Raw genomic sequence first — 18,572 nt, 5'->3', positions numbered from 1 at the left:
TCTTGGGTGTGAGTGTGTGAGTACATGGTTATGTGTCTGCGTTTCTTCAGGGTGTACTCTACCGCTCGCCCAATGTACCATTATCAGATAGGCACATGTCCCCACTTAACTTTACACTTATTAGTTGAGAAAATTTTTTGGTTACTCTACCCTAGTCTACTCATCCATTGGACAAACAACATTGTTTGTCCAATGGATGAGTAGACTAGGGTAGAGTAACCAAAAAATTTGGACGGATCTTTACTAAGAGTCTATTGTTGGACAAACAATAGACATTGTTTGTCCAATAGACATGAATGGATGGGTGTTGCCTTTCTAACGCATCCATTGGACGAGACCTACCTTCTGTACAGATCATCAGTCCCTCGCAAAACAACATAGAAAGAAAGAAGACAAACAATGATGCTCACACCCACTCACACCTACACAACATAGGTGTGTGTCTGCATTCACACCTACGTTATGAGTGCAGACACACACACACATACCTAAGGGCAATTTAGGAAACAACCATCCTAATAATCCTGTTTTGGGAATGTGTGAATCAGACTATCTATGGCAACATACATTTTGGGAGACCATGCAATTTTCATTGACAAAGACCCAACGGGTGAAGGTTCATTCTCCTACTGTTCAACAACCCTGAATGTAAAAACAGAGCCACAACGTAATAGTTATAAAAAAAAAAAAAACCTGCTTGAGTTTACTAGGTTAATAAAAAATACATTTAGGGGTGTGGCTCTAATAATTCCAAAACTGAAAAAAAAAATAAAATAAAATTTAAGGGACAAAAAAGTGTTTGCAATTCAGGTTGCAAATAGAATTTATAAAGCACTTTAATTCTCAAGTCACGTTAATTTTCATCATTAGAAATTAAAGAAGCATTATTGTATACTTTAGAGCAGGGGTGCCCAAAGTCGATCCTCGAGGGCCGACGTCCTGCATGTTTTAGTTCTCTCCCTGGTGGTAGTAACAACCTTTTCAGCAGGTCAATGTTCCTCTTAGGCCTTCTAATGAGCTATCATTTGATCAAGGTGCGTTAAACCAGGGAGAGAACTAAAACATGCAGGACTCCGGCCCTCGAGGACCGACTTTGGGCACCCCTGCTTTAGAGAGAAGGGACTCACTTAACTACAAGGGGAACAACGGTGGTTTTCTGGCACTGAAGAGGAATCAGTAGTAAAGAAAATTGTGCTAACCCCATTTAGAGTTTATTCTAACACTAAATAATATGTTAAAAGGATAAAATTATTAAAATATTAATTGCAATTTAAATGACCTGAAATTACTCTCATCTCCCATTCTTTCTTGTCACATACCAGTATATCTTGAAAGCAGGGAGGAGTATTTAACGACTAAATGACTTCAGCTTTATGGCTTAAACTGAAGACTCCTGAGTTTTCAACTTAGAGTAGGAATTAGCATACTTCACCGTACAATTTTTGCAGGTGATTTCCCATATCACACCTGCACCGTTTCTGCTCCTTAGGCAGATATGGGCAACTTTACTTCCTTAACATGCAGGGAAGACTGCCAAGACCCATCAGATGTTGACACGATCCCAGTGATGGATGCTCCTTCTGCCTTGAATCAGTCCTGAAGATTGAGGATCTCATCTCTTCCTGTGGCGCTCCAACAGACTGAACCAATTCACTTACCTCTCTTCACCAGACCAACACACTCCCATGTTGCTATTTAAGGAAGCAATTACGGTAAAAGAAAGGCACGTGCAGGTGCCAAGAACATCTGACGGGTCTCTCATAACCAAGCGGCTGATTGATAGCTTCCTATCACTTTGATTTGGCCATGTCAGAGTGATGAAGGGTTACTGCCCTCAACTGCAACGTCACAGCACCGTATTTCATTCAAACACTTCACGGTCTCTATGAGATTGTGGGTTTTTGACGAAGTCCAAAGCGACTACATGTTGATTTAAGACTCAAGGAGCGAACTGGCTCCTCCTCTCAGCTAAAAGAGATATAAATGTATACTGGCAGAATGGATCCAAAGGAGAGGACCCCTTGAGTTGTGTAAAGCGGCTCATAGTGCAGGAGTTCATTGAGGACCATTCACCGAGTGCCATGGACAGAGTCACAATCAGAAACTGCTCTCTGGGACTCCTTGGTTTGCTGTTACTGCAAGGAGTGATCAGTGTGGAGGGGAGGAGCATATTTACCTCTGGTGAGTGTGCAAAAAAATTTAAATGTTGTCTTCCTTTATGGGGCTGAACAAGATATTTGTTTTTGCTTAAAGTGGGATTTTCATTTGCTTCGTATGTTCAGGAAACCATGTTTTTAACCTGAAAGACGCCCCTGACATTCAGAGCAAGATTATTGCATTGCTGTTTCACAACACCTTGGCTGGTGGTGAAAAAGACAGCCCACCGGGTAGGATAAGTTCCGAAACATGTATACTACTTCTGAAATAAATTTTAAAAATGTACATAATCATCTAATAATAACTGTGTTTACACTTTTGCAGGTATGAGTTTGGGTAATAAATTAGCTGATCTTGAGGAGGTAAGACCTTTCTCTTTTTATCTGGGATGTTGGAGGCTCTTATTATGATTTTGCTGCACTGTCCTAGTAATGACTAAATTGTCGTCTTATTCTTTAATGTATTATTTGTTTTCTAATGTAATTTTATGTACCTCTTTTGGTTTGTTTTCCTCCATAGAAATGTGAATTTCCTTGTTTAAAAGCGATACAAGGAAATTGAGGTTTATTTGACTTGCTTTGATAAAATGTGTCAAGAACATAGCCTACATTTTCAAAGTACACATGCGGCACCAACTAAACACAGCTTTTAATAATGACAAAATAGAAAACAACAGCAACAGTTTTAATAGGTCCGGTCTGTACTTATAGCTGCGTACAGTGTGGGAAGACCTGGAGCTGGAGAGGAAGATTTCTGCTAATGTAGCTGAGGACAAATCCATAACAACAAAGCGTGGAGAACGTAAGTTAAATTACAACCAGTCAAAATGTAGGAATGCTTAATGGTTATTGTGAAACTAATTTATTGTGTCTGTATGTTCTGTTACCCACAGCTTGTTTTTGGAAGTACTGTGTCTGACGAAGACAAAAGAGGAAAAGAACTGCCAGGAAAACTTGCTGCACTGCTCAGCATAGCCTTAAAACCTGCAAATACCAATAATTTGAACAAACTGTATTTATTCCAGCAATATAGTGATGTACATTTCATGTCCCCTTAGACGCTGTCATGAAACCTCTGAGTGATGTTGCTTTACATGTTACCCAACAAGAATTTGGGTAACATGTATAGCAGAAACACTGTTGAAACATTGTTGAGTGAATAGATGATCTTTACCACATTTAGATTTAAGCGTTTTTGTTGCCCTCTTGTGGCAGAAACTGGTCTAAGTTTTGATCAACCAAACTACCAATCGCCTCACTTTTCACTGTATTTAGAAAGGAGCCATTGCTTGTTTTATTGTGTAAATAAAATGCAATGTGTATCTTTATTTTTTTGTTTGTTTTAAAATTTCTGGAAAAAAAAGAAATTGCAAAGTCTGTTTAGAAAATTATTTTGTTCACCAAAAAAAAAGAAAAGAAAGAAACTATAAAAACAAATCGGATCATACCACTAATTAGTCTGAACCAGTAAATTGCTACAATGAAAAGTGACTTTCAAAAGTTCAAGATCAGTGAGACAGAATCATGGCACATTGAGTAAGGTAGTTATTTTTATGTAGTATTTTCATGCATGAAAATCCATGCATGAATTTTCATGGATGGAAATAAAAGTTATTAAAATATTTTAAAGCTTTACCCACTTTTTAAAAGACAATCCTATTAATCTGAACATAACTATTAAAAAACACTGTATAAAGGACAGATTGTGGGAATAAATTTAATATCTTTCAGAAGTTTAATCAAATACCGCAAACATTTATTAGACTTTTCTTAATACAACACAACAAGCAATGTCTATCACTTTTTTTGTTTTTGGTTTTCAAGCAGTGTTAAATATGAAGAGTGAAATTATTTTATAATCAAATGTGAGCAATTTTAAGTTAATGCTAATTTAAAATATCACATCCATTGAAAACTTATGGAGAAGACAATGACAATGATGTAGCCATCAGAGAAAGGAGACATGTGGCATTTCACAGTAACTCTATCACAACTACAAATCACTCATAAATACCACCAGTATGTGAATTCATGCTTCGGTTCAACTGTTCTCTTGCTGTTTGGTATCAACGGCTGGCAGTTGCCTATCAGCCCTGTCACTTCAGCTCTGTCTCCGGAAGGAGTTTTTTCTTTTGTTTTTCTTTTTTTTCCAGAACCCCCCCCCCCACCCCCCCGGCATTATCTATTCCGGCTCAGTTCATAAAAAGGATGCAGAGAAAGCTGCTTGCAATATAAGTCCACATCAGGAAATAAGGAGCCAGCGTCTTATGTAATTTATATATAGGAGGCTCAAAATGTGGAAACAACGTCAAAACATTCAGACTTCCCAAAACCAAAAATATACGCAATAAATCAATTGTTGGGGTATGTTCATGGTATTAATGAGGACATAAAGCATCAGGCATTTTTTCAGGTCACCACAGTTAACCTTGCGTGTCCCTGTCTGTGTTTATCAACGTTAATGACGTGATGTCTTTCTGGGCTGACATGTTGGTGAAGAAGAAGGCCGGAAGCTTTGACAGGCAGTGAGAGCACATCTCAGTTAGACAACAGAGCGGCTCAGTGCACAGCAACCACCGGACTGTGATGGAGTCCTGCGTCAAAGGTTAGTTAAAACTTCCTCTCTTCTTCTGCTTTCCACCTCTGAGTCAGTTTTGATCCGTAGTAATTGCTGTCTAAAAATCTTAAATGCTCATCATGCTGCTCCTCTCTAAAAATGATTTATATATTCAACACAGGGTAATTTCTGAATCTCTATCAAAGCTGACCTGCCAGTTTGAGAATATATGAAAACTATTACTTTTTTATTTTAATTACACAGGTACGCTGTGGATGATACTTGCCCTCCTCACTCCGCCTCTCTTTGATTGCCACACGTTTTGCCCTAGAGGTTGTGAGTGCCGATCTCATGGTCACTTGTTGTGCAGTGACCGTAATGGCAGAGATTTGCTGCAGCAGCTGACAGTCCATACATACACTCTGCTGCTTGACAAGGCCAACATGAGTGTCCTCAGTGAGAAGAGTCTGGAAAATAAGACTCTCCTGCTGCGCCTTGGTCTGACCAACAGCCACCTGCACACCATCCATCCCTTGGCCTTTCATGCAGCTCCTCAGCTCAAGTCCATCAAGCTGACAAACAATGATCTGTCTACTCTTCCTGCTCGGGTGTTCAGTCCTCTCTCTGTGGTTGAGGAGATTTACATAGATGGAAACCAGCTTGAGATCATTGGTCCTGATATGTTTGAGGGCCTGGGTGGGTTGCTGGTTCTGGATCTGAGCCGCAATAAGATCAGAGATCTTCCTCCAGACATGTTTGACGGACTAAGCAACCTCTTTCTTCTGAACCTTGGCAGGAACAACATAAAGAAGCTATTGCCAACAATTTTTCACACCCTGACTAAACTTCAGATATTCAGGATGTCCCACAATGAGTTGGAAGTGTTGGAGCCGGGGATTTTTGATCGGCTCGAGAGCCTCGTTGTTCTGAATCTCCATCACAACCAGATCAAAAGCCTTCCACCGCGCGTGTTTTGGTCACTGGAGAAAATGACAGAGCTCACTCTGTCCTACAACCAGCTGAAGGGTGTCCCACAGAAGAGCTTCTACAACATGCCAAAACTTAAAAAACTTACAATTTACAGCAATCCCCTGCTATCTTTGCCAGATGAACTGATGGGCCATATGCCGTACATTACACAGTTTTATTTGTATGAAACAAACCTCGTCACTGTTCCTGGAAACCTGTTTGCCAACATGTCGGGACTGCTGGAGCTGAACTTGCATGTAAATGAGAAGTTGAGGTACTTACCACCAGATCTCTTCTGCTGTCTTCCCAACCTGGAAAAGCTCTCCCTGAGAAACAACAATCTTCAGGATCTTCCTCCCAACCTTTTTTCCAAGCTAACCACACTACAAATACTCCTCCTCAACCAAAACAAACTGAAGACCCTACCAGATAAGATTTTTCAGGACCTCACATCACTTGTTACCATCGATTTGAGAAACAACAGCCTAAATGCACTTCCTGGAGATATTTTCTTGTCAAATACAGCCTTAACAGCTGTTTCCCTGGGCGACAATCCCTGGAATTGTAATTGTGGTATAAGAGAATTTGTAAGGTGGCTCAGAGAAAATGATAGCATTGTTCTTGACAAAGATGATGTGATATGTTACAGTCCACGTTTTAACTTGCTGCGAGGTCTCCACACGCTGCCTGATGACGAATTCAGCTTTTGTGATGAGAAAACAACGGAAAGTTTATTTCTGACACAAACTGTCTTATATGAACCCACCCAAACAACATATTACACTTCTGTCACTCCAACTACGGAATCAACCACCTCAGAAACCACAACATACTCAGCAATGGTTTATACTTCAACCTCCAATCAGGCTGATGTAATTCCCATTGTCTCACCTGTTTTTCATGAGATATTGGTGGTTGAACAGGGGCCTGAGTATGTTCACCACAACATCCACAAACGCTTGGTGTATGTGTGGTTTCTGCCGTCCGGTTCGGCTTCGGTTGGGTCCATAATGTTTTGTTATGTCCTTCTTTTAGCCGTGGGTTTGGTGCTTATTCTCGCTGCCATGTATGGCGTGCATCGTCTCGGCACAGCCATGGACAAGATAAGTGCTGAGTGTGCACAAAATGAGGAGGACACCATGTTATCAGACTTGGTGCACGCTTGAAGATAAACACTCCCTTCCCACAAGCATTTTCTTTTCCTAATGGCTACTATAGTATGTTGTCTTTTTCGCTAATGTGGCTTTAAAATGTTGTTAACGTTTTGTTTGCTTTTTGAAGAGTAAAAACAGCTTTACAAACCATATAAGAAAAACATATGTATTGTAAGAAAAAATAAATGTTCTGGATGAAAGTCATTTAATGGTATATTTTTTCTCCTCCCACTTATTATTTTGACAGTTTGAAATGTGTGCACTTTTCAATTTTCAGTGATCAGCTTTTATGTTACATCTATTACATGCAAAAGATATAATAAAGCAAACTTGATGGACAAGTTTTCATAGCCTTTGAATCAGAACAAAATTACTGCAATATATTATATCCAGAAATGAATCTATAAAAGAATAAAGAACTATTAAATGGGGATTGGTTCCCCCCATTGGCTGATGACACATGTGAACTACTGTCTTCGGAGAGTGTCAGTGCCAATAAAAATGTTGCAACAGTTTGGTAATGTAAAAGTACAATTACAGTGATGAAAGCATATCGTCAACTTCCTAAAATAATGGCCTAAGTCAATTTTTTTACTCAGTACTCAGTGTCTGGGAACAAACGTGTCCATTATTTTAGAGAGGTGGCAACATTAAAATGAAAATGTAACTTAAATATAACAGTGGAACTGAATGTAAAGGTAACTGCTATACTTGATGTGACAAAGTATTACTTATTTCAAATGCAGGTCTTGGTTTCATGTAATGAAGACAAATAATAAAAATATTCTAGTCAGCTTTGTCTTTTGTTAGTTGTCATCTGAACAATTTTAACTATTATTTGAACATTCGTGAAGATGCTTGTTGTGGTGCATGCTAAGCTGCTGCTACAGAAATCCAGTGAAGTGGAAGTAAGTGGATACTTAGTCTTTAGTAAAGTCACTTTTAACTATATCTTCAGATCAGAAAACAAAAATCTTTGTTTTGAACTTTAGCTGCATTTCCTTTAGCTGCATTTCCTGCATTTAGGCTTCATAATGATATCATTCATGCCTCTCCCACCTCTAATTACCTCTGCCTTCCACATCTGTTATCTGTTTGTATTTACAGTAAGTCCTAGTTGTGAACATTTAGTTTGTAGAACACTGCCAACACTGAACCAAAAAATTAATAGTCCTCAAAAGTATTACAGAATAATACTGCTTACGCTTTCACCCAAAACATCTGTCATTTCTCACCTTAACTTTATCATAGTTTGGGTACTGGGAAGGTTACCCAGTCTTTTGTAATAGATGTCAAAACAGGAAGCAGATTGAATGGTCATTCAGATCTCACAACAGTCAGTGAGTTTTTCAGATGACACATTTTCTTTTACAAAACAGCCTCACTGTAATTTCACAAGATAAAACCACAACAACGTGCAGAAAACCACACCCAACCCAAGCACTCAGTGTCTGGGAATAGCTCAGGAGCATCTTAAAAAAAAAAAAAGACATTTGAAGCTGTTTCAGTCAACTTTTACAATTATATGACCAAAACTTATTAAACTGAAGGTTAAATTTTTAGCACAGCGGTAACTACATTTAGACTCATTCCTCTGGTGTGATGTAACAGAGACGTTCATCTGTTAAATCGACAAATAAGATTCAGACTAATTTAATCCACAGAGAGAGCCAACACATGCTGCAAATTCCATGGGAAGCGATGAGAATTTAAAGCATAAAGCAAACAAAGGAGGATAAATTGGCAAACGGGACCGGGTTCATTGCTATGACAACGGGTGATTAGGCCTTTCCAGTACGCTGAGCTCACACAACAGTGGGCACCAGCACATTGACCAACACTGCAAAAATTGGTGAGCAAGGGAACAGGAAGCTGGAGATCTGACGAACATCTGACTCTGTGGAAAAAAACTGGAAGAGCTATAAAAAAAAAGCTGTTGACTGCTGTCTTTGAGATAAGAAGAGGATTTACTTTTGATGAGCTTACGGGAACCTGGTATTTTTACAGACTCTCAAAAGTAAACACAACTCCTCGGGTCAAGCTACTCCCTTAAAACATCCGAGCTTCATTTTAGCACAGAAGTTAACTTTTAAATTTGGGTATTTTTGCCAAACATTTTACTTCACATAAATAGTAAAAATTAAATCACAATCTTTTAATTCTAGGATTTTAAAGTATGTATGTAAGTTTGTGAGGAAGACATAATTGTCTCAAACTTTTCTGTTTTGTCATTAACTTTATTTATTAAATAATGACAATGAAATAAGTTTAAAGTTGTTTTTATCTTATGTTTTACCTTGTAAAAACTAGTTCATTTATATATTTCAACCCTGAATTTGATTGTCGCAACACATTTTGCTTTTTGTATTTACCAGGTATGCGACATCTTAACAACACAGGCATAGTTTGCAGTTTTCTTCAAATTATCTCGAATAATAATTCATGTAGAAAGACTAGAAACTGACTAGACACTGAAAGTAAACAATTAACCTCAAAGATTCACAAATGAAATATGGTATCATCCAGATAAACTTGAAACAAATTTTAAAAAAGGTGGATAATATAGTTATAAAATGACTTGCAAAGTGCAGAGGTTTATGAGGTTTTGACCTGGTACCATGGCCTGAGTTAGTAACATTTTTCCAAATCAAAATATCCCTGCTTCAGTATGCTGACTCCGTATCTACCCATGCAGACCCATGACAAGAGTTGAACCCATGCAGGACCTTCCTTCCAGAGCCGATCGAGAAACTAAGCAGCTGCCCTTTGACCCTTGTGCTTCAGAGAAAAGCTAAAAAAATGTTAAAGTTTTAACGCAGACCTAGAGTTTTAACATTTGTTGATTGAGATTGAGAATACTAATTCATTTTATTTAAAGAGTAACCCCAAAAGAACTTTTCTGTACATATATACTGTATAAATAACTCGTTAAGCGTGCTACCTTTTGTTAGTGTGCAAATTGTGACATTTTTGTGTACATTTGTTTAATTCTGCAGTATTTGTTCTAAAATCGTCAAGTCTTTCTATCGGTCACAGCAGCTTGGTATAAAACTACCTCATTCAGAAACGCCCCCAATGCAAATCAATAGGTGGACTTGGGAGCACGGTGAACATTGACTGATATCGTGACTTAGCTTTGCACAGGTGTGATTTATTTGCGGTATGGGTCTCCTTTTTGCTCTGATTGTATTCAGTTTGACTGCATGAGAATCACTGCGCAGTTCAGGAAGCTCAGTCAGGACAGTTACTGTAGTGGGATTGGTGCTTCCCAGTCAAGTTGCTTTTCTGAAAAAAATAAACAAACATACGTGAGACAGATCTTTGCAGATACCGGTTCAGTAAAGCTGAAGGTGTTTTAGATGCTTAAGCCACCTCAACATGACCAAAGGAGTCAGTAAAAGCAATAGTCTCACAAAACAATGTTTTAGTTTGCCTTGTTCTAAAATACCACAGTGATACAATCATGTCCGACATCGGGTTTGCTGTCTTGAAGTCACATCAGTTCATACGTTAGCTCCACCCATGTTATCTGTTCCCCATTTGTTTCCTGTATGTGAGTTTGAATGGTGAAAACAGCACAGACCATAACAGAAGACGCCCTGTTGGTACATTTAAAATAAAAAAATGCATTGTGTAATCAAAAATACGCAGACAAATGTTTTTCTTTGATAAATTTCCTTAACTGTTCCTGGTATTACATTCTTTTTAGACAGAATAGTGAAAAAATGAGAAAGGTTTCAAGACATAATTTTGTACATGGATGACAAAATTAAAACATTGTTTAAAGAAATATACATTTTATGCTTTTTGTTGCCGCACAAGTTAAGCGAGAACATGAGAAGTGTTTTTACAGCTGCATGCCATCATGCATAGAACTGTTTTATGAGCATACCAGAAAAGGGACACCAAAGATATGTGCAACAGATGTTACATATACCCTAAAACAGTGGTTCTTAACCTTTTTTGAGGTACCGAAGTTTCATATGCTCATTCACTGAACCCTTCTGTAGTGATAAATAAAATAGAATTTTTTCCCCCCCAAAATTCAAGACATAGGGGTGACCCAACTAGAGTCTAGTTGGATCACCCTAAGATCTCTAAGTCTTCTTAAAAGGTAGAGTCTCTGAGAACAGTTCTTCAAAATATAGTCAGTGTTTTCAACACAGTTGAGTTGACTGTCCAAGAACGACCCACGGTATTTAAAATTTGCCACAGTTTCAACAGGTTGGCCATCGAGAGAAACTGGAACCACTTTAAGGTCTTGTTTAGATCATTTAATTTGCTCTACATTCTTAAGAGAATGAAAAATTAATAATAATAAAGACTTAGTAATGTAATTATGTTAGTTGTGTTACCACCCCCACGCTACTAGAGGCAGTAGCAACCCGAAAAGATGCGACTAAGGAGCAGATTTAGAAGTACACCGAAAGCTACAGAATTTGGTAAAAACTGTGAGCTTTGCTGAAGTAATTAAGCACAAATTCAAATCCATGCTGAGAGTGGAACTCCTTCAATCAGGGCTCCTCCGCAGCACTGATTGGCTAAGCAATGTAACGTGATCGTCTGCAGCAAGTGATGGCAAAGCGAGGCGTCATCACGACTTTACACAAGTGTGTCTTTACCTCCACGGCAGAGGCTCCGCCGAACCCCTGAGACCGACTCATCGAACCCAGGTTAAGAACCACTGCCCTAAAAATAACACACACAGCCATAGGCGTAGGAAGCGGGGGGGGGGAGACATGCCGGAACATGCAGGAACATCAGGCTGCAGAGAGTCAGAGGGAGGCAGAGACAGAAACACATAACTAGATATTTTAGTTAAATGTTTGCGGCTGAAAATGACAGGAGAATAAAAACATTTAGGCTTTTTGCCTCAGTGTTTTTATGGCTCATGTTTGCTAAGGTACTGAATGCAGGGCTGGAAAGTGAGACTGAGTTAACAGTGAGGAGCTAAAGGTCTGTTAAACGTAAAAAGTATCATTTTTATTTATTTTCTAGATCAAACTGTTGCACAGATGAAGAGTTGTTCAAGAAGAACAAAACTTGTTTTTTAGATTTTTCAGATTAGAGTAACACATTACTGATGTGATGATGGCATAATTGTTTGACATTTCTGCTCAAGCTATTTACTGATCTGTCAGGTTTCCGATATGCGTCCCCCCCAACGACAGACTCGTTCCTACGCCCTTGCACACAGCACAAACACAAAACCTCCTCCTATTGTTTTTGACAAAAACTTTCATCCTCTCTGTAAGGTCCCTTTACTGACAACACAAAGCTATTGACACACACACACACACCGACTCACGCACGCACTCACTCACTCACTCACTCACTCACTTATAAATAAATCTAAGATGAAATGCAGACCTCTCCCCTCTAACACCCACGCTTGGGCAGCAAAATCAGTTCAGACAGGGAGTAAAACAGCGGGGTTGGGCTTGTTCCCCTCTACTTTTCAAAAGCTACAAAGAGGCATCAGAGCTACTGAACAGTCCCAGTAGAGCTTCAGGGAGACGGAGAAATCCTCAAAATTCCCAAGGCTTAGAAAGAGAGAGAGAGAGAGAAAACAACCAAATAGCTGATTTAAGGGAAACTTTAAGAAATGACACAGGGCAGGAAAATGTGAAAGTGTGAGAGTTCAGAAGGAAACTTTGAGAGGATTAACGAAGCAGTGGAAGGAAGGGTGTTGTGCATAAAAGACAACCCAACCAGTTCACTCTGCTCAGTGATCGACAAGGACGACTGAGGGTAAGTTCTGCAAAAACACTTTGTCCTGTTTGATAGAGCGCTCATCATAAACAAGCATAGAAGAGATTCTTTATGTAGAAATGTGAAACAAATATGAATGACACAAGAACTAAGTTTTTGTGTTTAAAAATAAACCCATTGGTTTTGTTTAGCTTTCATTCCTGTTATTTTCATTGTTGATAACAATTTGGTTTTCCACATACATTTCCTGGATTTAGATTGAAAGTTTGCAGATTCTGATTTTTTGAGAAACACTTTGGTTTATAGGCCAGCTGTGGGACAAGCATGAGCCTTTTATAATGGAATGAAAATGCTTTGCCCATTACACCAGACTGTGGATCCATCTGGGATTTTCCAGTCAGCGTATATAAGTACAGACACATGGTTCAGACCACAATTTGGCAAAAGGAGCATTATGATTCTCTGCCTTGTTATGTTGAGAGCAGGATTCCTGCTGGTTATACATTTGGATAAAATTATGCACCTTTGTGACCCTTTAAGCTACTGTTACATAAGGTTCAGTTGCGATTTTATATTGTAAATATATTCCACTAAGTCACATGGAATAAGAGAAGTCGTTCATGGTCTAAAATACTACCAAATATTATAAACCATACTTTTTTAATGAATTCTCATTTCCAACTCTTGTTACGATGTAAGTATATTCAACACTGGTTACTGATTTTTGTTTCCCAACTCTTAAGATGTGTGTCATCTTTCATCCACAAGGGGGTGCTGCTGCACCCTCTGTTCCCCTATTTTCCCCAGTCTTGAATATTTATACAAAAAATTCAATACTTAACTAAATGCATAAATAATTTACTAAATCTGGAAATAACAATTTGAGACGATTTTCAGCTAATCCATGAAGACTAAACTGTATCTTTACAATTCAGAAGCAAAACATTTGCCATTGTTATGGTACAAAGTATATCTCATCTATTTAACATCCTATGTGTTTATTTAATTGTGACATTTTGAACTAACAATGAAATTGGTAAAGACTATGCATGTAAATGCATTATGTCATTAAACAAGCAGCAACATTTGAATCATAATTAAGTCGTACTCTGCATGAAAAGAGCATGCACCACAAACTTTAATTGGAAACAGACATAACGTGCTAAAACTGTAAAAGCCTATGAGGTAGTTGGGCGTCTCTTAGAACCTGTTTTATAGAGAAAAAGAGAAAGGAAGAAAGCAAGCAAGCAAGAAAGAAACAACAAAAGACAAAAGAAACAAAGAAGGAAAAAAGGGAGCGAAAAAGCAGAGATACTAAACCTTTTAGAAATTCAATTATGCAAAGATGCTTGTGATGTGTTTCTCTGTATCTTGGACACAAAATAAAAAAAAAACACTGTCCTTCACAACCTGTACCTGGTAACCAAAACCTTAACAACCACAAGTAGAGCAGTCAAGCCACGTGCGATCCCAGGTCCGCTCAGCTTAACAAAACACACAGTAACTCGGCCGTTCTCCGATCTATGTGTGCCACATGTCTGTTTGTAGCCACAGCCCCACTCACCACCCTTCACTGAAGATTTGCAGGCAGTTTCTCAATAGGGGGTTTTAAGAAGGAAAAAGAAATGTGCTGCCTCGGCAACTGACCTCATTAGAGCCTTTTTGGAGAGTTTGTTCCTTTGAGAGGAAGTAGCAGCTTCCCAAAGTGCCTCAACCACTAAGAAATGGCTCACGTTTCCTTGCCTCAAGCCACAGAAGGATTTGTGCAAGAAAGTAGGACATTATACTAAACTTACCAGTGGCATAACAAACAGGGGAGAACTGCCTGCGTCTCAGTCAACTACAGGTTATCTTTAATGGCGACAAACAAAACATTTAGAGATGTGCTATTCAAAACAGTCGTCACCATTCCCTTGAAAAAATATTTTGATCACTTTGAAAAAGATGAATAACCATTGTAACATGTTTTAAATTGTTATATTGCCAAAAGCCCTCTGATTTAGCAGTCAATTGGGTCAGCAGTGTTGGCAGGCAGTGATCCTACCCACTGGCAACACTGGATCAATTCATGCTAATGTTTCCGTCTGGCATAAAACAACCCGCTGAGGAGGCTGCACACACAATTACTAATCTGTAGGTATGTTTTCTGTGTTATGGTGTTGATTTATAGGATCCCTTGGTGGCATTAAAAACAATCCACAGCAGTTCAAGATGGACTCCATGACTTTGTTCCCATGGAGGAGAGCAAATTGCAAAGTTTTCAAGATAGTATTTGTTTAGTAAATTAGTTTAGCTCAAGTTTCCCTTGTAAAAAATATATCTTGTAGTGTGAGTTTTTTTTTCAAATGTAACATTTTACCAAAAATGTTTTTTTTTGTTATTGTTTTGTGACAAAACCATGAAATATGAGAGAGAAACTTTCAGCCTAATGAAACCTTCAGCGTAAGGTTTCATTAGGTGCTCCTTTCTCAAACAAAACAAAAACAGGAACAAAAGAAAAAAAAAGATAATTTCTTTTAAAATGCATCACAGCTGCATCACTGATTTGGTTGAGTGGGTTTATGTGAACCCACTCAACAAAAGACTTTGTATTTGTTGTTTTTCTCCAGTTATTCCTCTCAGGGATATTTTAATGCTACAGTGTAAAATATTTCTGTTGCATTTAGTTGTGACTACTAACTTCTACTTTTTAAGTCAACATTTTTTGGGAGGTTTTAGATTTTGAACTTAAATGTGTGTTTGTGAAAGATAAACTTACAGTAGCAAGTTGTGTTAAATATTTGATCATTTTTGTCATATCTGTGAAAGTTGAGTAAACTAGGATTTTCAAGTTATCACTTACATCTAGAAGAAGCAAAAGGTTGGGAACTTTCAAAGCAAAGTCAGTCAGCTTGATTTCAAATACTGCTAAATATACTGGACATATAAATTATGTTACTTTCTCAAACACAAGGTACATCAATTAACATCAAGTAAACACTGAGCATCCTGTTTTTTAGAATAAAAATACTAAAATGCAATGCAGCTGAACTGTTTAAAGCATATTGAGAGTGGATTTAACAGACTTAATCAACAAACCTATTAAATTCCCATTGTATTAAGAAACCTGCACTAAAGGACTACTTTCATCGGTGGAGGGACTCTCTGTGACATGACTAGTTTAATCGTCAGAGAGAGACAATGTTCTATTGACAACTTTTTAGCTTTGTCACTAAATTTAGCGACTTTTCATACCTCTACTGAATTTTTTTTTCTTTTTATTGGGAAGCATTGTACAGTATGGAGCTCTCTCACATGGGGAAAATTTTTCGTTTTCATTACCTCTCAAAACTTTTGCATTCCCTTGCAATAAGTCTTGCGTTCTCTCGCATTAAGCCTTGCGTTCTCTCACAATATTATATATATTATATTATATACTGCAATATTTGTATATATCTTTTTCTAAAGAAAAAGATATAAAACATCAGATATTTCACAATGAGATTTAAACATACACGGAAAAACATTACAAAAACCTTATATAATAGCAGAAAGTACAATGGCCACTGTAAGAAAGACTCACAGTATTCAGTTATGCCGCATGAACTGATCAGTACATTATTGCGAGAGAATGCAAAACCTATTGTGAGGGAACGCAAAAGTTTTGCGAGATAATGCAAAAGTATTGCTAGGACATGCAATGAATTGAAAGAAAAGAAAATAAAACTTCCCATGTTCCCTGGAGGGCTCCATATGTTACAGAGATGGTTAGAAATGTCCCAAACGCAAACAAAAGAAAAAATCCAAATATGAATCCAGCAAAAGTCTTATGCTTGAGGCTCCTGTTAACGCAATACTAAGGAGATTTTTTGTGCAAAAGTATTGATAGCATAAAAACACTTAAAATAATATAGCTGATAAATGACTTATTCTTTACTATTTCTATAACATATCTTCTTCTTCTGTTGTAGGACCAAAATGGATGTGGTAACTTCTCTGCTGGTGTTTTTCTGCTCTCTCGGTGCTGCTGCTTCATCTTGTACACCTGGATGTCAATGTCATGAAACAACCATCATTTGCCATGGCCTCTCTGACTTCCCCACACATGTGCCCTCATCTACCACCCAGATACGCTTCTCTGGTTGCACATTTCATTCTCTGAAACATGAAGATCTCACTGATTTTTCCTCTTCTCTTGAGCAGTTTTTGATTGTAAAAACTGTTTTGAGGGAGATACGCCCTGGCACATTCAACTCCTCATTAAATATGAATTCAATCGCAATAACAGAAACTGAACTACAGGATCTCCCTGAGACGTTGTTTGAAAAGCTACAGAAGCTTGAGACTTTGAGTCTGAGAACCAACAAGCTCTTTGCAATCCGGCCAATGTGGTTTTCCCAGTTAACAGAGCTAACAAAACTGGACATAAGCAAGAACCGCTTCACTTATGTACCAGAGGAAAGCTTTAATGCCCTAAAAAAGCTGAAGTTCTTATCACTTACTTCAAACAATGTAACTCAACTATTCAGTGGCACATTCAAGGGTCTTTCTGAACTAAAAATCCTGCGCCTTAACAAAAACCTTCTGACAGAGCTTCCAGCTGACCTTCTGAATGATCTTGTTGAACTGGATGAACTGAGTCTCCAGGACAATCTAATTACTTATCTTGACCCTATGCTGTTGTCAAAGACTCCAAAGCTACAGAAACTGTTTCTCTCCCACAACAGACTGATGTCTCTTCCACAGGGGATCTTTTGTAATTTGCCTCTCCTCTCCCAAATATCCCTGTATGAAAACATGCTGAAGAGTCTGGGTCCAGGGGTCTTTGGGCCAATGGCCCTGCAGGAGCTGTGGTTGTATGACAACAAACTAAGCCGTGTGGACGATGACACATTCAGGAACCTGACTCGGTTACGTCTTCTGGTTCTCAGTCGCAACCAGATCAGCTATGTGTCTGAAGGTGCCTTTAGAGGTTTGACACAACTTGGGGAGGTCTCACTGCACTCCAATCGACTCACAAGCCTACAAGCCAGAACGTTTGAAGAACTGCCCACTCTGGTCAACATATCTTTGGAGCACAATTTTATCACCTCCCTTCCATCGGATTTTCTGAAGAACCTGAACGACCTGGGAGAGATAGATCTGCGGAACAACTCGCTTCCAAACTTGCCCCAGCACAATCTAGATTCACTTGCTAAAGCAAAGAATGTCCTTTTACAGCAGAACCCCTGGAGGTGCGACAAGAATATTTTGCCTCTGAGGAACTGGCTCAAACTGTACCCATCCAAGGTCAACCAAACCCTTGTGGTGTGTGAGACTCCTTTGAATCTGCAGGGTGAGATAATAGCAATGCTTGAGGATGAGGATCTCATGCCTGTCAGCCCTTCTAAAGACCCTGTACTGGCCTCAACTGAGAGGACGAGACCCCATACAGATCTCCCCAAACAAAGATCGCCGTCAGCTGAGGTATTGACCACACCAACGTCAGAACAAGAAAATGAGACCAACAGAGGACAAGGGGGAGGTGTACAGACTAATAATATTTCACTTACTCTTATTGCACTTGCAGTGGTGTCCACTGTCATTATCAGTTCAGTCATCATCGGCTGCGTTTGCTGGAAGAGAAACAGGAGAGGAAATGAAAATATAAGCCAAATGAGTCGGAATTCGGTGCTGTAGACTTGATCACAACCAGAGACTTTTAAAACGAAGGGAAACAGTTGATTGTAGATCCTCAAAGGCCACACTTTCAGTCAGTATTTGTCTTCTGTTATGTGACATGAACATCTCATTCACTAGCTGTAGGGTAAAGAGCCACATAATGTTGTGACCAACCAGCAACTTTGTGTGAAACGTGAACCAGGCCTCTGTATCTGGCAATAACCATGACAGTTTGATACTGATTTCTCTATAAATAACAATGCAGTTAGTAAGCAGTTTATCTTTTGTGGCATAAGGGTAATGCAGTGTGTATTCGACTCCACTATAACAGTTTTAATGCAAAATGCCTCTGTATTCTGAATAAATTGACAACTTTTGTTCTTT

The 18,572-nt window shown here is 38.6% G+C and overlaps 2 protein-coding genes across 3 annotated transcripts; both read left to right on the top strand.

Annotated features, from left to right (window-relative positions):
* Positions 1-237: 237 nt before the first annotated feature.
* LOC103464132 (urotensin-2B) lies at positions 238-7,040 on the top strand. Of its 2 annotated transcripts, XM_081606366.1 has the most exons (6): positions 238-2,181; positions 2,283-2,387; positions 2,482-2,519; positions 2,868-2,958; positions 3,050-4,761; positions 4,978-7,040. In XM_081606366.1, the coding sequence occupies exons 5-6, from the start codon at positions 4,743-4,745 to the stop codon at positions 6,846-6,848; spliced, it is 1,890 nt and encodes a 629-aa protein (XP_081462492.1). In that variant the 5' UTR covers positions 238-2,181; positions 2,283-2,387; positions 2,482-2,519; positions 2,868-2,958; positions 3,050-4,742; the 3' UTR covers positions 6,849-7,040. The 2 variants fall into 2 exon arrangements, with proteins under 2 accessions (XP_081462492.1, XP_008406229.2); XM_008408007.3 differs by lacking the exon at positions 4,978-7,040 and having other exon boundaries at positions 1,459-2,181; positions 3,050-3,484.
* Positions 7,041-12,239: 5,199 nt separating this feature from the next.
* On the top strand, positions 12,240-18,565 carry LOC103464133 (uncharacterized). Its single transcript, XM_008408008.3, has 2 exons — positions 12,240-12,587; positions 16,499-18,565. Exon 2 carries the CDS (start codon positions 16,506-16,508, stop codon positions 18,204-18,206), a length of 1,701 nt encoding a protein of 566 aa, XP_008406230.1. The 5' UTR covers positions 12,240-12,587; positions 16,499-16,505; the 3' UTR covers positions 18,207-18,565.
* The last annotated feature ends 7 nt before the right edge of the window (positions 18,566-18,572 follow it).

The sequence above is a fragment of the Poecilia reticulata genome, chromosome 4 (genome assembly GCF_904066995.2).
Source record: "Poecilia reticulata chromosome 4, P_reticulata-male-v2, whole genome shotgun sequence".
In the NCBI taxonomy this organism is placed as follows: Eukaryota; Metazoa; Chordata; class Actinopteri; order Cyprinodontiformes; family Poeciliidae; genus Poecilia; species Poecilia reticulata.
The sequence above is the reverse complement of the archived record's forward strand: the minus strand, read 5'-3'. Positions and strand labels throughout refer to the sequence as shown.